This window comes from Macrotis lagotis, chromosome X, assembly GCF_037893015.1.
Source record: "Macrotis lagotis isolate mMagLag1 chromosome X, bilby.v1.9.chrom.fasta, whole genome shotgun sequence".
NCBI lineage: Eukaryota > Metazoa > Chordata > Mammalia > Peramelemorphia > Peramelidae > Macrotis > Macrotis lagotis.
Window position 1 is genome coordinate 126,507,934 of NC_133666.1, and position 16,562 is coordinate 126,524,495.

General features: G+C 35.9%; 1 protein-coding gene across 2 annotated transcripts in view; it reads right to left on the reverse strand.

Moving 5' to 3' along the window:
* CCZ1 (CCZ1 homolog, vacuolar protein trafficking and biogenesis associated) overlaps nucleotides 1–16,562 on the reverse strand; it is a 33,498-nt gene that overhangs the window by 938 nt on the left and 15,998 nt on the right. For both annotated transcript variants that reach the window (XM_074207638.1, XM_074207639.1), the window contains 4 exons: nucleotides 13,821–13,854; nucleotides 13,099–13,216; nucleotides 2,662–2,820; nucleotides 2,112–2,239 (listed from right to left, as the gene is read on the reverse strand). In XM_074207638.1, coding sequence (XP_074063739.1) covers nucleotides 2,112–2,239; nucleotides 2,662–2,820; nucleotides 13,099–13,216; nucleotides 13,821–13,854 — 439 coding nt within the window. The remainder of the gene's footprint in view (nucleotides 1–2,111; nucleotides 2,240–2,661; nucleotides 2,821–13,098; nucleotides 13,217–13,820; nucleotides 13,855–16,562) is intronic.

Here is a 16,562-nt window from a genome sequence, read left to right on the forward strand (position 1 = left end):
ACCTCCCCAAATTAATTATTTGTATTCCTCAATGCCTGGCAGGGGAAAGGGAAGAGAATGAGCATTTAGATAGGGTCTAGTGTGTACCTGGTCCTGTGTTAAATACTTTACAAATATTATCTCATTTGCTCTTCACAACAACCTGAAAGGGAGATTTTGTTATTATCTCAACTTTACAGTTGTGGAAATGGAGGCAAACCTAGGTATAATGTCTTGCCCAAGATCACACAACTACTGATTGTCTGAATGAGATTGGATTTGAACTCAGGTCTTCCTCACTTCAGGCCCAGCAGTCTATTCAATGAACTACCTGGCTGCCTCAGGATCCCTTGAAGGGATAATATAAGTTCTAAGAAATGGCAAAAACATCATCAAACTTCACACACTGTGATATTTGTCAGTACTATACCACAAAAGATATAAACAAAAATCTAAAGTTCAGTTTTGTTTAAAAAAAATAGGGTCTCTCCATTACTATTATGTGACCTGACAGTAATGTTACTTGAAGGCAACATGATGCCAACTGGTAAGGATGGTGACTGTTAACTTTTATACAACCAGAATAAAGTCACCAGTGTGGCAACATGTTAGTATGTAGCTGGATAATGTCAATCATTTTCAACTAAGAGTTATATTTAGAGAATAGTCCTGTACGTGGTGGCAACAAGTATAAAAAACTGTCATACAAACTAGAAGATACTGTAAAAGGCATAAGAAGAAAATTCACTATTTATACATTACTTTTTTTTCCCTGGGAAAATGGCATTTCCACAAACTATGCCAAACAATATTTTCATTTAGTATAACAGAACTATTAAAATAATTTATTTTCAAATATTTTCACAATATAAAACTCTTTAAACAGGGAAGTAAATTTTAAGGGGGGAGTTATTTTCCATAAAGTTATGAAATTATGGCCAAAGTTGTTAATAAATGTATTGGCTAAAAACAAAATTTGATTATCCATGATTTTGTTCTACTTTTTATTATTCAGAAACTACATTCTGAGTCTGAATATTTAGTTTCATGTCCCAGCTCTGTGACTTATTAGCTAGGTGATTGGGCAAATCATGCCACAAGACACCTGTAAAATGATCATAATAACTATGCTGTCTTAGCCTCACGACAACTCTTTGTAAAATAAGGATTACAGATAATCTCCATTTTATGGATGAGGTACTAAACTGAAACAACATTTACAAGTGTCTCAGAAAGGGAGCATCTGACCCCAAATTGGACCAAAAGACTCCAGCTCTATCATCTGCACCATAAAACATAAGAGGTATTTCAAATAGTTTGAAAGACTAGCATTTGGAATAGACTTGTTCTATGTTGCTCCTGACACCAGAAAGTGAAAACCAGGAGAAAATTTTGGGCTCATCATGAAGACTGAGTTGTTGGACAATAGGAGCTACCTCCTCAAATACTGCAGTGTTCAAGCAGAGGCTGAATGAATGTCTGGGAGGCCATAGGAGGTATTCCTGTACTGACTGGGACACTAGATTTAAGATCCTAGGATTCAAAGCAGCTCCCTTGGTGAACCTCACTTAGATTCTTCTAGATGACCCAGAATGCATTTTCTGGTATTCAACAACAGACTTCTGACCAGGCTTTATTCTCCGCTGTTGCCCTTTAACAAATGTGTAGCTTTTCATAATGACTTTTTTTTTTTTGTCTGAAAGCTCTGTCAGACAAGAAAACTTCTTTTGCTGATTCCATATATCATAGCAGCTTCAGTTGACATGATTTCCCTGACTTGTAGTTTTTTCTTCCTAGGATTCATGGCAATGTCGGCCACTTGAATAAGGGGATGTTGCTGATGTGCTATATTGTGGGGAATTTAAGTAATTTCCTTTACACTTGTGTGCCTGCATGTGTTATGTTCCCCCAACTACATTTTAAACCTTCTGATAAAAAAAAGATAATTCTACTGACAATTTCACAGGACTGGTATGAGGATAAAAATGATAATATGCAAAATGCTTTGTAAACTATAAAGAACTACACTAAGAGATAGTTACCATATTTTCTTAAATGATACACTGAAAATCCAGGCAATTTGGTGTCCTCAAAAACATGAAACTATCACTCAAGTACCATTGAATACTTACCATTGACCTCAATAAGGTTTGCATTTTTTTGATTCAAAATAACATATAATTCCCGCTGATCCGATTTTTTCCCAACAACCCAATAGTCACTCATTGCCTTCACAATGATTTCCTCATCCTCATCCATTCTGTAAAATAAATTTCATTATGCAACTTTATGGTTATATTTATTATGTATAAAAATATAGATACAGATTATGAAAAGTCAACAATTTAAAATTCAAGAAATCATAGTGGTTAATATCCTTCAAGGTGTTAGGTATGAAATAAGCTGCTACAGAAAAGAGTAGTCATAGCTACTGACAGGTTTTATAAATACAGAGAATTCCAAACGTGCAGCTTGGGAAAATGATTACAAAGTGATTATGTGAAACTAATGCTTTGCAGAAAGCTGTTCTCTTTTCATTCTATTTTTACTCCCTTATTTTTTTCCGATTACATGCAAAGATAGTTTTCAACATTTATCCTTTTGCAAATTTTCCCCTGCAATTTAAAAGATTATTCTTTTTAGTATCTGGCATCTATTCTGAAATAAAGTTATAAAAATTACCTTGTAAAATCACTATTGATATCACCTAGAATCTTCATAAGGTCAGGGTGAACAGATGTAAGTGATATGCTGGGTGTTTTCCTCATGTGAATTGTACTTTTCTCTGCTAAATTCATATGATTGAAGTAGATAAACTTAAACTGGGGTTCCTTTTCAGACCTGGGAAAATATGTTAACAAAATAATTAAATATTTTTTAAAGTATTCAGTTATCCAATTTATATAAATACATTCCCTTATGAATCTCAAAAGCTATGACTAAAAATATTTTCCATTCCCCAATTGTCAATAAATAAAGATATTTCAGAAACCTGGGTCTTCAAAAGTATTAGTCTCAAAGGTCATATATTAGGCCTTCTAATTATAATTAACATGTTTTTACTGGTTCTTTTCTTGATGAAGCAGGGTATTTTTGCATATAATAGAATTTTGCTTTTGGGCATATTTTTTGACTGACAAAGATATAAACTATTAATAAGTTTCAGTTCAGATATGACATTCACTGGTACAGTAAGATTTAACTTATCTATATCCTTGGATGATACAGCATTCCCTGAATTTTCCAAATAAATAAATAAAACTTTGAAAACAGTCATTCTTAAACAATAACAAAAAACATTCCCATGCGGAAATCTAAAATATATTACAACTTTCCTGACTTCTAAAAGAGATTATTCTGACTAAAATTTAACCTTGGTTAATTTATATATCAGTTTTACTAATACTGTGATGCACTCAGAGTCTATTATTTGACTCTACATTAAGTTACCTTACACTTCTATGTAAATTTGTATTTTTAAGGATATTAAAATGTGTTTCTGCCCCCAAGTGCACAGAATAATCTAGAAGGAAGATAGGAAATGAATACAAAGAGTATGAGGCAATGTAGGAAGGAATGATGAGGCCAAAGAAGAGATTCAGAGGGGGGGTCCTAGAACATTTGGGGAGGTAGAGAATATTAATACTTTTAGCTGGGGGTGTAGGGATGGTGATGGAAATCAGGGAATGCCAACTTTGTACTTTATTATCCAAGCCCTTCATATCTATTTTGTTTGCTCAGGAGCATTTTTCCCTTATACATATTTTTGGTGGCGTTTCTTTTAAGTAAGCAAGATTATCAAATATTCTTTCATCAGACTTCTCTCACCTCTGTTAAACACTATGTACATGTCTGGTGATTAATAAAAATGGAATGGGGAGGTAAAAGAATTCATTTTATAGGTTAGGCACTAATATTGAGTACTCTTGGTATGGGACAGTAGATTGATCATGTGCCCATCTAAAGTCCAGTGGGGACAAGAGGCCTAAATCTGATGGTTAAGTCAAAGCCCTAAATTAAGAGGGTAACTTTCTTTGGAGAAAGAAGAAAGAAAACTAATAGGGGCATCTGAGTACTAACACAGCTTTTCCATCCATCGATTTTTTCCCATGGTTTTTGAATTCACGTATCAAAGATCTATCATTGCTATCTCTTAATTCTATATGATTTTACTTCCTATGTTAAATTAGTCAATTTATCAAATAGGTAACTTAATTTTTTACTTTTTAAACAATTGATAAAAGGAATCTTTGCAACAAGAAATAATCCTATTAATTAATTAATTTGTTTGCTTATTTATTTGCTTTGCAAAGCGATGGGGTTAAGTGACTGGATATGAACTCAGGTCCTCCTGACTCCGGGGCCTGTACTCTATCTGCTGTACCACCTAGCTGCTCCAACAATCCTCTTTCTAATTCTCTTCCAATTTAAAGTTGGATTTAGCTAATTCAATTCAAACATTTAAGTGCTTATTGTTAAAGTATTGTACCAAGAAGGAGATTAGAAAAAGAGATATGGTCCCTGACTTCACATATTTGCTAGCTGGAATTTATAACACTTAACTGATTAAAAATATTCTGGGGGGTGGGGATGAGGAGGGGCAATTAGGTAGTACAGTGGTTAGAGCACTGGCCCTGGAGTCAAGAGGTTCAGAGTTCAAATTTGACCACAGATATTTAATCATTACCTAGCTGTATGACCCTGGGCAAGTCACAATCCCATGGCCTTGCAAAAAAAAATGTATATTACAGAGTAAGTGTTCAAGGCAGGTACTGTTGAGTCATTTTCAATTATGTCCAACTCTTTGTGACCCTGTTTGGGCTTTTCTTGACAAAGATACTGGAGTAGTTTGCTATTTCCTTTTCTAGCCCATTTTACAAATGAGGAAACTGAAGCAAACATAGTTAAATAACTTACACAGGGTCCTACAGATAAGTATCTGAGGCCATGTCCGAACTCAGTAAAATGAGTCTTCCTGATTCCAGATCTGGTACTCCATTCATTGTGCCACCTATTTGCCCTTCATAAGACATGGGACCAAATTATCTGGGGTTTAAAGGGAAAAAAGGTTCCTAAGGAAAGGCTTCTTTTCAGCAGTCAGGCAGGATAAGGCCCAGGGAAAGATGTGAATTAAACCAGAGAGGCAGGAATGCTCAGGGCAAGTATAGATTTTCTAGTCCAGTTTGGTTGAAGCAGAGACATGTAGAAGGGTTAGAAAAGTCTTGAAAGGTAAAATGGTACCAGATTATAGACAGCTTGAGAGTAAGGCAAAAGAATTTGAATTTTACCGAATAGGTAATATGGATCTGAACAAATGAGTGCCATGATGTTTACCTAAGGAAAGTTAAGTCGGGCAGGAGTGTTAAAGATTGATGTGGGGAGGGAGAGATGAAAGACTTTTCTGATAGCTTAATAAGTGCTGGGTCTAAGGTACAGCCATATCTACATGTGGCAAAAGTATGCTGTAAAAGGAGGTTTTGGAGTCTAAGCTGAATCACTATGAAGTTGTAGTGTTAGAAGCACTGTTAACATAAATGCTAAAACCCCCTCAGGATGGCAAGGGATACAGAGAATACAATAATAAAGTTAGGTTGCTACAGTCACCAAGGAAATTGGGAGTGACTTGGGAGGTTGGTTTAGGATGATAAAAAGGATGGAGAGACAGTGGTATGAGTGGATTTCAGAGATGAACAAGTTATTGAGAGAATTCGATAGAGGAATGGTCTTATAAATAGCAATGGGGAATAAGCCAATTCTTCCTAATGACCTATGGGCCTAAAGGGCAATGAAAGACAATAGGATATAGTGGGAAAAGTGCTGGGACTGGAATTAGAGGGCTTGAGCTGAATCATGGCTCTGCCACTTACTTAACTTTGCAGCATTGGGGAAGTCAATCTAGGACTCAGTTTTATCATTTGTAAACTGAGGGTTGGAAATTTGACTAGAAGATCTCTAAAATCCTTTTTCCTGGTCTAAATTGATAATCCTATGAAATGGAGTTTATTTAAGATATCTGATGGAGTCAGAGAAAAACCTGGTTTCAATTAAAGATAACGCATGTCAAAGATAAACCTAACTAGTAAGTGAACTAAGACTGAAATGATTTTTATAGTCCAAGCTGTTACAAGCTACCTCTTTAATGAAACAAGCTAGATTGAAGTATCATACTTTTTAAAATCTTTTCCCCCCTAGAAATAGAGCAGCAAATTAAATTAATCCCACAAATACAGAGTATTTGCCACTAATAAACCACATTATGATACAGAATAACTTTGCATGCACATATCACTTAAGATTTTGGGAAACAATTATTAAATTTTGCTTCAAAGTCAAGTATATCCCTTTAGAATATCACAGTTGGAAAGAATTCTGTCCCTCTTTATCATTCCATTACTAATTCTGCTCTCAGATGAGTAATACAATTTGATTATTTTCTTGGAAACCATGTGCGAGAAGTTGTCCACATTAAACATTAAGGTATAAATTTCTCTAGCTTTATTCCACAATATTTTTAAAGAGTAAAACAGGTAATTATTCAGTGTACAAGTACTATTTCTTATATGTTTTAGCTGTATTACAGTAAAATCTACCAATTTAATAGTTATTGCATTTAATAAGTATCTATTTTTGTGATAAACAATTAACAAAACTTCTTAAAAAGGATCAAATATTTATTGCTATTGCTGAATCTCATCAATTAATAGTCTAGACATCCATTATATTGAGGAGTGTCTGAAAACAAAATTAAGCTGACTTTAGGACAGTTTAAGAATATTAGACCTAAAAAAAAATGACACAATGATCCTGTTTTAAATTTTATATTTAAATTAAAATAGCAGGCAAACCTGTTGTTTGTTGTAATTGATTGCCTAGTCCATTCACTTGAAACATTATAAATCCAAATTCATGGTCTCATGGAAGCATTAGACTCACAGGTACCCTGGAAAATAATTTTTCTTTAAAAGAGTTTTTTTCCAAGGAAAGATGTGGAAATACCTTTATATTACTCATAAAACAAAGGATAGATTAAGAGGAATCTTTCAGGCAATCATAAAAAGAAATAATTTAAACAATGTAGTAGATAGGTTAAAAACCTTATCCAATATAATTGCACTAACACATTTTTTTGTAGTTATGCCTTTAACTGGAGACTTTTCTTTCATGAAATAAATGTCTAGATTTTTTTGTATGACATTTAATAATGGGAAATACAAAATTATTTTAAGTGTCTGGGATGTATATTTTAGCAAAGAAAGACTTAATTTTTCCAGCGCATCTAATAAAAAAATGAAAAAGTTTCTACTAAATTTATAAAAATTATGTTTATGATAGGTTATTAATTTATTTGGATGTTTTACAATAAGTAAGGTCCTTTTTTTCCTCTTTGAATTTGTTGCTCTAAAGGGTCAGGAGACATGTCAAAGTGAAAGTAAATTTAATTATACCCCTATTTTTTCCTCCTTTTTCTATTGTTTAGTAGAGATTGCTGCAGACAGCAAATATACACATGGATCATTTTGTCCATCCCTTCCACTTTTATCAGTTCTTTTAAATGTAGGGTTAACAATGGCCCAATGATGTTCAGAAATGTAATTCCTCTAACTATAGACATCAGAAAGCAAAAATAATCTGCCTTGGAATTTAGCCAGAATTGCAAAATGAATAGGCAAACACATGTAAGTGTATTGAAAACTGACTTCTATTATTTAGTAGCATATAATCCTCAAAATATTTTCCATGGTTACCAGTTTGATATTCTCAGAACAGAAAAAAAAACTATTTGCTAAAATAAGCATGCCTCTAATCGATCCCCTAATGATTTAGAATAAGCTTACTTAGTAAAGATTTGAAGCAATCAATAGCAATATTATTAGAGGCCTGATTTTCTTGAACCATATCATCAGAGGTATGGCATCTCATATGAATAAATCCTTCAAACCTTTCTGCCAACTCTGTAAAAAGAAACCTTGTTCCCAGAGGAAGCTCCAGTCTCTTCAGCCCTGAATCAATGGTGGCAGTGGTTGAGGAGAAGGCAATGGGGCTTCTGATACAACTGAGGGAAGGGCAGCACTCTGGGCTTGCAAGACCTGGTCACCTAGAAATGGGGAGGCACTGGTTCAGGAGCAGCTCGTGAGACATCTACATCACAACAGGAGGAGCTGTCCTGAGAGACATGATTCCAACCACCCCCCTTACCAACCAGAGTGTGTCAGAAGGGTTGGTCAATCAACAGAAGTGAGATGTGGAAACAATTCACATATTAGAATACACAATTTACCTTGTGTATTATTTCCACCTTTGGAAACCAGTGAAGTATGTCACTGGAATATATCACTGACATGAATAGGCTGTTTTAGTACATAACCAGATAACTTCCAGACCTTGAACAATCTTACAATAGCTGCTCCTCTAAAGCTGAAACTTATACAGGCTTATCTGGAGTTAGGAACTCTAGTTAGGAACTCAACACTAAAAAAAAAAAGGCATCTTTCTGCCTCAATGTAACTATGAATATAGAAGCAAGTGATAATGATACATCATTTGTTTGTGTACCTCAAACTCAGATTTTCCTGGCTTCAAAGCCAATTCTTTATGTTACACAGCCTCCAAGTACAAGCCTAAATTTGGAAGGCTAATCACTGTAAGTCTAACCTTTAGGTGATGCCTTTTTTTGGCAATAGTAATTTATGAAGCCACGTATGAAAGGGCAGAATTTGGACTGCAATGGTGGAATGAATATTTACACCAATTAAATAATTTATCTTCTGAAGCATTAAAACAATTCATTGCTGACCTCTTCAAAGAAGGTGGGGGTGGCTTGGAAAATAAGATGAACAAAGGAAGACAGTCAATGTGATAATGTGCCTTGGGGAGGGCCTTACTTATACATACTTGATACTGGGCTTTGGAGGGAAAGAGATCTTTCCTATATCTAATCATTTTTTCTTTTCAGTTAGGTGGCATTTATTGCTTAGTTGGCAATATCACTTTAACATAACCTTTGCTACATCAAAACTCAGTTTTTAATTTAGTATCTAAAAATTTATAAAGGAGTTTTGAGCTCTGAGCATATTTTCCCATAACTCACATTCCCATGAGGCTTTGAGGTCTGCTTAGAATTGTCTTCATAACAATCCTCTTAAGTGGGTACTATCAGAATTATTATTGCCAGTCCCATTTTTAGAGCTCAATCAACCAACACTTATTTAGTTGGGGATAAAAAGATAAAAATAGTTCCTCAAGGAGTCTACATTCTCTCAAGGAAGACAACATGTCTATCTGTCTCTCTCTCCCCCTCCATATATATATATATATATATATATATATATATATATATATATATATATATATATATATATAAAAGCACTAACAGTAGTCAAGATGACAAGAACTTAAGCAACTTATAAACTTATAAGAGACTGGTCACACGGTAAAATGTTGGGAGGCAGAACTCTACTGACTCCAAGTTCCTGTTACAGGAGAAGGAATACTGGATTTGGACAGTCTGGGGCTCCTAGGTTCAAATTCAGATTCTTTCATTTAGTACTTTATGTCATTCAACTTCTTCTGGACCTCACATTCTCAGCTGCCAAAGGGGAGTATGTGGACTGGATAGCATGTGAAATCTCTTCCACTTCTGATAATATTTAATCCCATGATTCATTCATTTCTTAAGATTAGATGAATACTTTCACCTACTCCTGACCCTCAGAAATACAAAAAAGTTATAGAATGGTTTTAATCAGAGATGCCCAGTTTACTTATTTAACCCATATGTTGTAGTATAGTGCTACATTAATAGTAATATAAAAGTTTATTATGGGATAAGATAATATTTTTTTTTTAGTTTTTTGCAAGATAATGAGGTTAAGTGACTTGCCCAAGATCACACAGCTAACTAAGTATTATTAAGTGTCTGAGGCTACATTTGAACTCAGGTCCTCCTGACTCCAGGGTCGCTGCTCTATTCACTGTGTCATCTAACTCCCAAGATAATACTTTCTTATCAAGAGAGGTGTATGGCATAATGAATAGAGTGATGGGTTTGGGAGTCAGTATAGAGTTGAATTAAGTCCATCTCTGATCCTTAGTTTCCTTGTCTGTAAAAATAGGAATAATAAAGCATAAGAGTATATATAAAGCACTTTATATTTTTAAAGGGCTAAATATGTCAATTTAAAAAAAAATTGATTTAACCACCATTTCTATGGAAGTTACGGGATATAGGAACATATTTTTTCCCATTTCCCTTGAACTTTGAGAGTAGGAGTGGGAAATTTTTTCCCCCACTTCAGGGTAGTAGAAAGAAAAAGGGTTTCCTCAACTCCAAATTGCATTTACTCAATAAACACTGGTTAAATGAATGAATGGTGATGACTCTGTGGCCTGATCCTAGAGTTCATTAGGGGTCCAAAGATTCCAATATTGATGGTTTCTGCAGTCATCTCTTTCTAATTGCTCTCCATTACTGAAGGCTGAGTACAGACAGACCCTCATCACTAACCAAATCCTCCTGCTATGCCATCTTGCCTTCCATCTAACCTATCCCTTTCTTTCTATTCATTCACTCTTCAAACTTCAGTCAGATTAATCTTAATGAAAGGCTCAAGTCACATCCCACCTCTACTTAAAAATCCTTCAATGGCATGCCTATGGAAGAAAGTTCAAACTCTACAGCAGTGTTATTTCTACTCTCCTCATTGTCCTTTATGCTTCAGCCCTTGTCCCCACCCCAAATTTTCCTGCCTTTATATTACTCCTTTGCTAGACAAGGTGTCAAACTCAGAGTCTTTTTATAAAACTCCAGACTGAAATTGGGAAATGTTTAGCAAAATCAAGAAAAATACAATATGATGTAGATAATGTTCATTATAGTTTTCCAAGTCAGTATTTGACGATCAGGGATTATTTTCTATTTGAGTTTGATAACCCAGAGGCTATGCTCAGGAAAACAAAACAAAAAAAAATCAGGATAATTAAAGACCAGAAACAATTCTGTAAAAGGAATTGGGGGAAGGAATGCAAGACTAGATTTAAGGGAAGACATGGCTATTGTCTCAAGTATTCGAAGGATGGTATGTGAAAGAGGAATCAAATGTGCTTTGGACAGTCCCATAGGGCAAAACTAGGTATGATGAATATGAGATGCAAAGAGGCAGATTTCAGCCCCAAGTTAGACTTCCCAAATTCCTTTGTCTGGAATGTGAGTATTTTATAATTAGATATCAACCTAGTTTTTCAGCCTCATCTATCTATTCTAGGAATGCTATGTTCCAGTTAAACCAGACTCTGTCCTACTGACGTTGTCTGTGCTTTCAGTCTCTCCTTTATGTGTACTCTTTGTGTCTAGAATATTTTCCTCCTTCTCCCTCGAATATCACAAGGAACATTGTTTTATACTTCTTCAATGCATTCATAATGTTTTATAATCTGTATCTGGATTTTATTCTTCAGAAATCATGCCTTATCTAACTTTTGTGTCTTTCTTAGCTCTGCACACTTTAAAAATGCACTGATGAATGAATATTGCTGAATGTATTCTGAAATACTCATCTACCCTCTCTCTGTCTAGTATAGGCCTACTGTCCTATAAAACCCAATTCAAAAACTACTTTCTTAAGGACATATTCTCTGATCCATCTATCCAGAGTGATCTTTCACCTTTCTGTTCTCAAGCTGACATGACATTTTGACTCTTTTTTGTGCCCTTATCAGATATTATCATTTTATATTCTATATTATTATAATTGAATCTTTTTAATCTTCTCTGGTGCTCTACCTAACCTAGTATAGTGATCCCTTCCTGGGAGGCATTTAATGTATGTTTATTGGATTGAATTGGAAATATACTTTCTCTTCAATATCTCAAAAAATTTGCTTTTTAAATACTAGAAAGTCTGGCCAATACATTTATTTTGGGGGGTTTTTTTTGTTTGTATTTTAGTTTTTTGCAAGGCAATGGGGTTGCCGAAGGTCACACAGCTAGGTAATTATTAAGTATCTGATGCTGGATTTGAACTCAGGTCCTTTTGACTCCAGGGCCAGTGCTCTATCCACTGCACCACCTAGCTGCTCCTGGCCAATACATTTATAAAAAATCTTTTTGTACTTTACCTAGAAGCTAATACTAGTAAATATTTGACCAAAAAAGATATATAAGTCTAAACAATTCTTCATAGTATTACAATCAAAATACATTGGTAGAGCTTTGATTTTTCAAAGTGAGTTCTAATGATTCCATTCATTTTAACCTATGAGGTAAGAACAGTAGAAAGAAGGTCATTTATTTTTTACATGGGGGAAAAGACCAACAATTCAAAGGTACAGGAAGACTACATGATTTAATCACAGTAGAACTACGATTAGAAGCCAGGGTCTCCTAACTTTCATTCTAAACCTCTTTCCACTTGAAAACATCCTTTCCCTATCAGTGTGCATGAGTATTTTTCTTACCCAGGCTGGGACTGTTGTCACTCATTGGCCAATCTCAATTCTGATTTGCACTGAAGCTTTAACTGCTTCATTTTTCTGGCCTGGATTGATTCAACCCTCAAAACCCAGGACTTAAGCAGACACCCAAACAGCTTGAGCTCTACTCAAGGGACTCTTCAACAGCAAGGATTATTGATATGCACCATCACATTCTGCCTATAATTTGAAATATATTTTATTTTGTCCAAGAACACTATCAGTTTAAATAAGATAAAGTGCTCAAAACAAACAGGTCTTCAATACTACTCAACATTCTAATAACTCAGGAAAAACTAAAGTATTCTTTATGAGTCAATGAGCTTAGTTCAAGTGATTAAGAACATGGTGCTAATAAGGCTAGTAGAGGTTCAATTCCTTGATTCAATCTATTAGTTTCAAAAAATGAAAAACTGTTCAAGAATCAAAGGCCACAAAACTAATCTCACTCTGTCCCCTCAAAAATCTGTATTAAGGGAAAGTGGGGCAAAGGCAAACAACTCAGCTTATTTCTCACAATTAAGGGGAAAACCACTGAAAGGTACATTAGCAGCCATTTTGTGCAGCAGTAATATCAGATAAAACTTAAAATGAAGTGTTATACACATTCTCAGTGTCTGAAAGAGTACATGAATAAAGCATAGTACAAACCCTGAGATTCTTTTGTTGATGTTGTATTGTTCACAAATGTCAGATGCTAAAACTGTGAGCTGAGGTCCAACGATGCTGTCCAGTCTTCGGCAAAAGTCCAAAGAAGGCTGCATAGAGGCTAAGTAATTTAAAAAATATTGTAAATGTTTTTCTCCTACTATTTCAGTTACGTTATTTCATGTGAAAGAAGTCAATCATTTATTTTTTCTCTCCCATATTTAAATATTCAAATCACTTTGCTAGATACAAAGTGATTAACTTGATCAAATAATCTGAAACAACCTGATCAAATCTTGTTCCTCTAATAAAAAAACACAAAATAAAATTAATAACTTTTGAAGAAAGAAAATACACATTATATGAAGAAAGACATATACATTATAAATCCCATTTCAGTATTACTTTACTGGGTCAAATTAATGGGATGCTTTGAGCTTCCAAAATCCACCTGAAAAATCTATCTCGAATGAAATAATCAAAAAGTTAGAGCAATTATGTTTTATTTGAAATTTCACAGTATAAACTAACAAAACTAACAAAAGGGAGGTAGGGGGAGGGAAGCAAGAATGGGGGTAAAATTGTAAAACTCAAAATAAATAAAATCTTTCTTAAAAAAGAAATTTAACAGTATATCCTTCAAACAATATATTTATGATTTAATTATAGAAGAAAGAAACAGAGAGTGTTTTCCATTTGACAGCAGATAAAAGTGCTAAACTTACCATCGATCATGAAACAAACGGCAGCACTCATGGCCTAGGAGAAGAATATTGAATCAAAGGTTACAGAATACAATTTTTTTTTCTTTTTCTCCTTTGTTAATCCTGTGGCTACTAATTTTATTAGGAAATTTGCACATAAGGAAGATTTCTGAATTTGGAGACCAAGTAGTGCTTCAAAATTCTCTGTGGTCACAACAGAAAATAGAAACATACTATAATTCCCAACAATTGCTCATCCATCTTATGTTTAAAGAACTCTAGTGAGTGGAAACTTACTACTCATTTGGGGCAGCTCATTCCACTTCTGAATATGTTTATTAGGCAATTTTTTCTTACATCAAGCCTAAATCTGCCTATCTGTCACTTTTACTAATTATTCCTAGCATTTTCTATAGGGTCAGAGCACTTCTAATCTATCTTCTACTTGAAAGCCCTTCAGTCGATAAAACTTCTAAACTAAGGACTCTAACTAAATTTTCAAGAGACAGAACCTGCAGAGGGACCCAGTGAGGCAGTTCTGCTACTCAAGGTAACCTGGAAAAGAGCAGAAAGGCTCTGCTCCTGGGGTCGTAGGGATGGCTCGCCAGAGGGAAAGAACTTCAGCCTCCCAGGCAGTCCCAGGGTGCTGGGAGCAGCAGCTCACAGCAGCGGGGGAGTTTCCTGACCTACGCCCCAGGGAGCACCGGGCACAAACTGGGGGTACAGTGGGGGACCTCTGCCAGAGAGAGCACTTGAAGCCCAGCCCTCAGGGCACACAGCTAGCAGCATGGCCAAGGCAGCCCAGATCCAGGAAACAGAAGCAGGCAGAGCCAGTAAGCAGGAGCCCCCAGGGCATGAGCCCATTGCACCTAGGGAGGGGAGTGAAGAGAGAGAGAGAGACCGCCCAACTCTGTCCTCTGCCCCTGGAACAGGACACTGGGGTTCTGACCACAATCAGATCCTGATCACAGTCTTAGGCCCTTCCACAAAACAGCAGGGCCCACTCCCCCCCCTCAGCCCCATGGCAGAGAGGGGCGCTTATGGTCATTCACAGACCAGGAGGGAGATCCTTGTGGGAGTGTCCCAAAAGCTCAGGAAGTACCCCAAAACCAGGCCCAGGCTGGGAAAATGAGCAAGCAGAGAAAAAAGAGGAACACCATTGAGAAATATTTTGCCTGTGAGCATAAGAAGGATCAAAACACTCAGTCTGAAGATGAAGAAGCACAAGCTCCTGTATCTAAAGACTCCAAGAAAAACAGAAATTGGGCTCAGGCTATGACAGAGCTCAAAAAAGACTTTGAAAATCAAATGAAAGAGAAGAAAAATTGGGAAAAGAAATGAGAGAGATGCAAGAAAAACATGAAAATGAAGTCAGCAGGTTAGTCAAGGAAATCCAAAAAAATGCTAAAGAAAATAGCATGCTAAAAACCAGCTTAGGTCAAATGAATAAAACAGTCCAAAAAGTTATTGAGCAGAAGAATGCTTTAAAAAGCAGAACTGGAAAAAGAGATGAGAGCTCTCTGAGGAAAACAAATCCTTCAGACAAAGAACAGAACTCAGGGTGAGTGATGAATTTACGAGAAATCAGAACTCAATACTTCAAAACCAAAAGAATGAAAAATTAGAAGAACATGTGAAACATCTCATTGAAAAAATAACTGATATGGAAAACAGACTTAGGAAAGATAATTTAAAAGTTATTGGAATACCTGAAAGTCATGATCAGGAAAAGAGCCTTGACATCATTTTCAAAGAATTACTACAGGAAAATTGCCCTGACATTCTAGAAGCAGAGGGCAAAATAGAAATGGAGAGAATCCACAGATCCCCCCAAGAAAGAGATCCCAAAAAACCAACTTCCAGGAATATTATAGCCAAGTTCCAGAACTCCCAAGTCAAAGAGAAAATATTGCAAGCAGCCAGAAGGACACAATTCAAATATCGTGGAGCTGCAGTCAGGATCACACAGGACTTAGCAGCAACTACATTAAAAGCTCGTAGGGCTTGGAATATAATATACCAGAAGGCAAAAGAGCTTAGAATGCAACTCAAGAATCAACTACCCAGCAAGGCTGAATGTCCTCTTCCAGGGAAAAAGATGGACTTTCAAAGAACCAGGGGAATTTCAAATGTTCCTGTTGGAATGGCCAGAGCTGAACAGAAGGTTTGATCTTCAAATACAGGACTCAGGTGAAGCATAGAGATTGGAGGAGAAGGGGAAAATATGAGGGACTTAATGAGGATGAACTGCATGTATTCCTGCATAGAAAAATGACACTGATAATACTCATATGAACCTTCTCAATTAACAGAGCAGGTAGAAGGAGCTTTTATAGTTGAAGCACAGGAGAAAGCTGAATTTGAAGATAAAATATGGTGTAAAAATGGAGTCAACAGAAAAAAGGGAAATGTAATAGGAGAAAGAAAAAGGAGAGGGGGAATAGGCCAAGATATTTCATATAATAAGATTTTTCTTTATTACAATGAGTTATTGCAATGATATGGAAGGGGTGAAGGTAAGGGGGAATGAGGGAATCTTTGCTCTCATCAGAGGTGGCTAGGAGAGGAAAGAACATATATACTCAATGGGATATAGGCATCTAGAGTAAGGGGGGGGGGACAGGGGGAAGGGGTGGGGATGTGAATGATGGGAGGATGGACCATGGGGGGAGAGTGGTCAGACATAACACATTCTCTGGGATTGGAAGGCCTGTCCAGGACCATGGGGCCAGGTGGATTCTGGGCCTAAGGGGTGGTATGGGG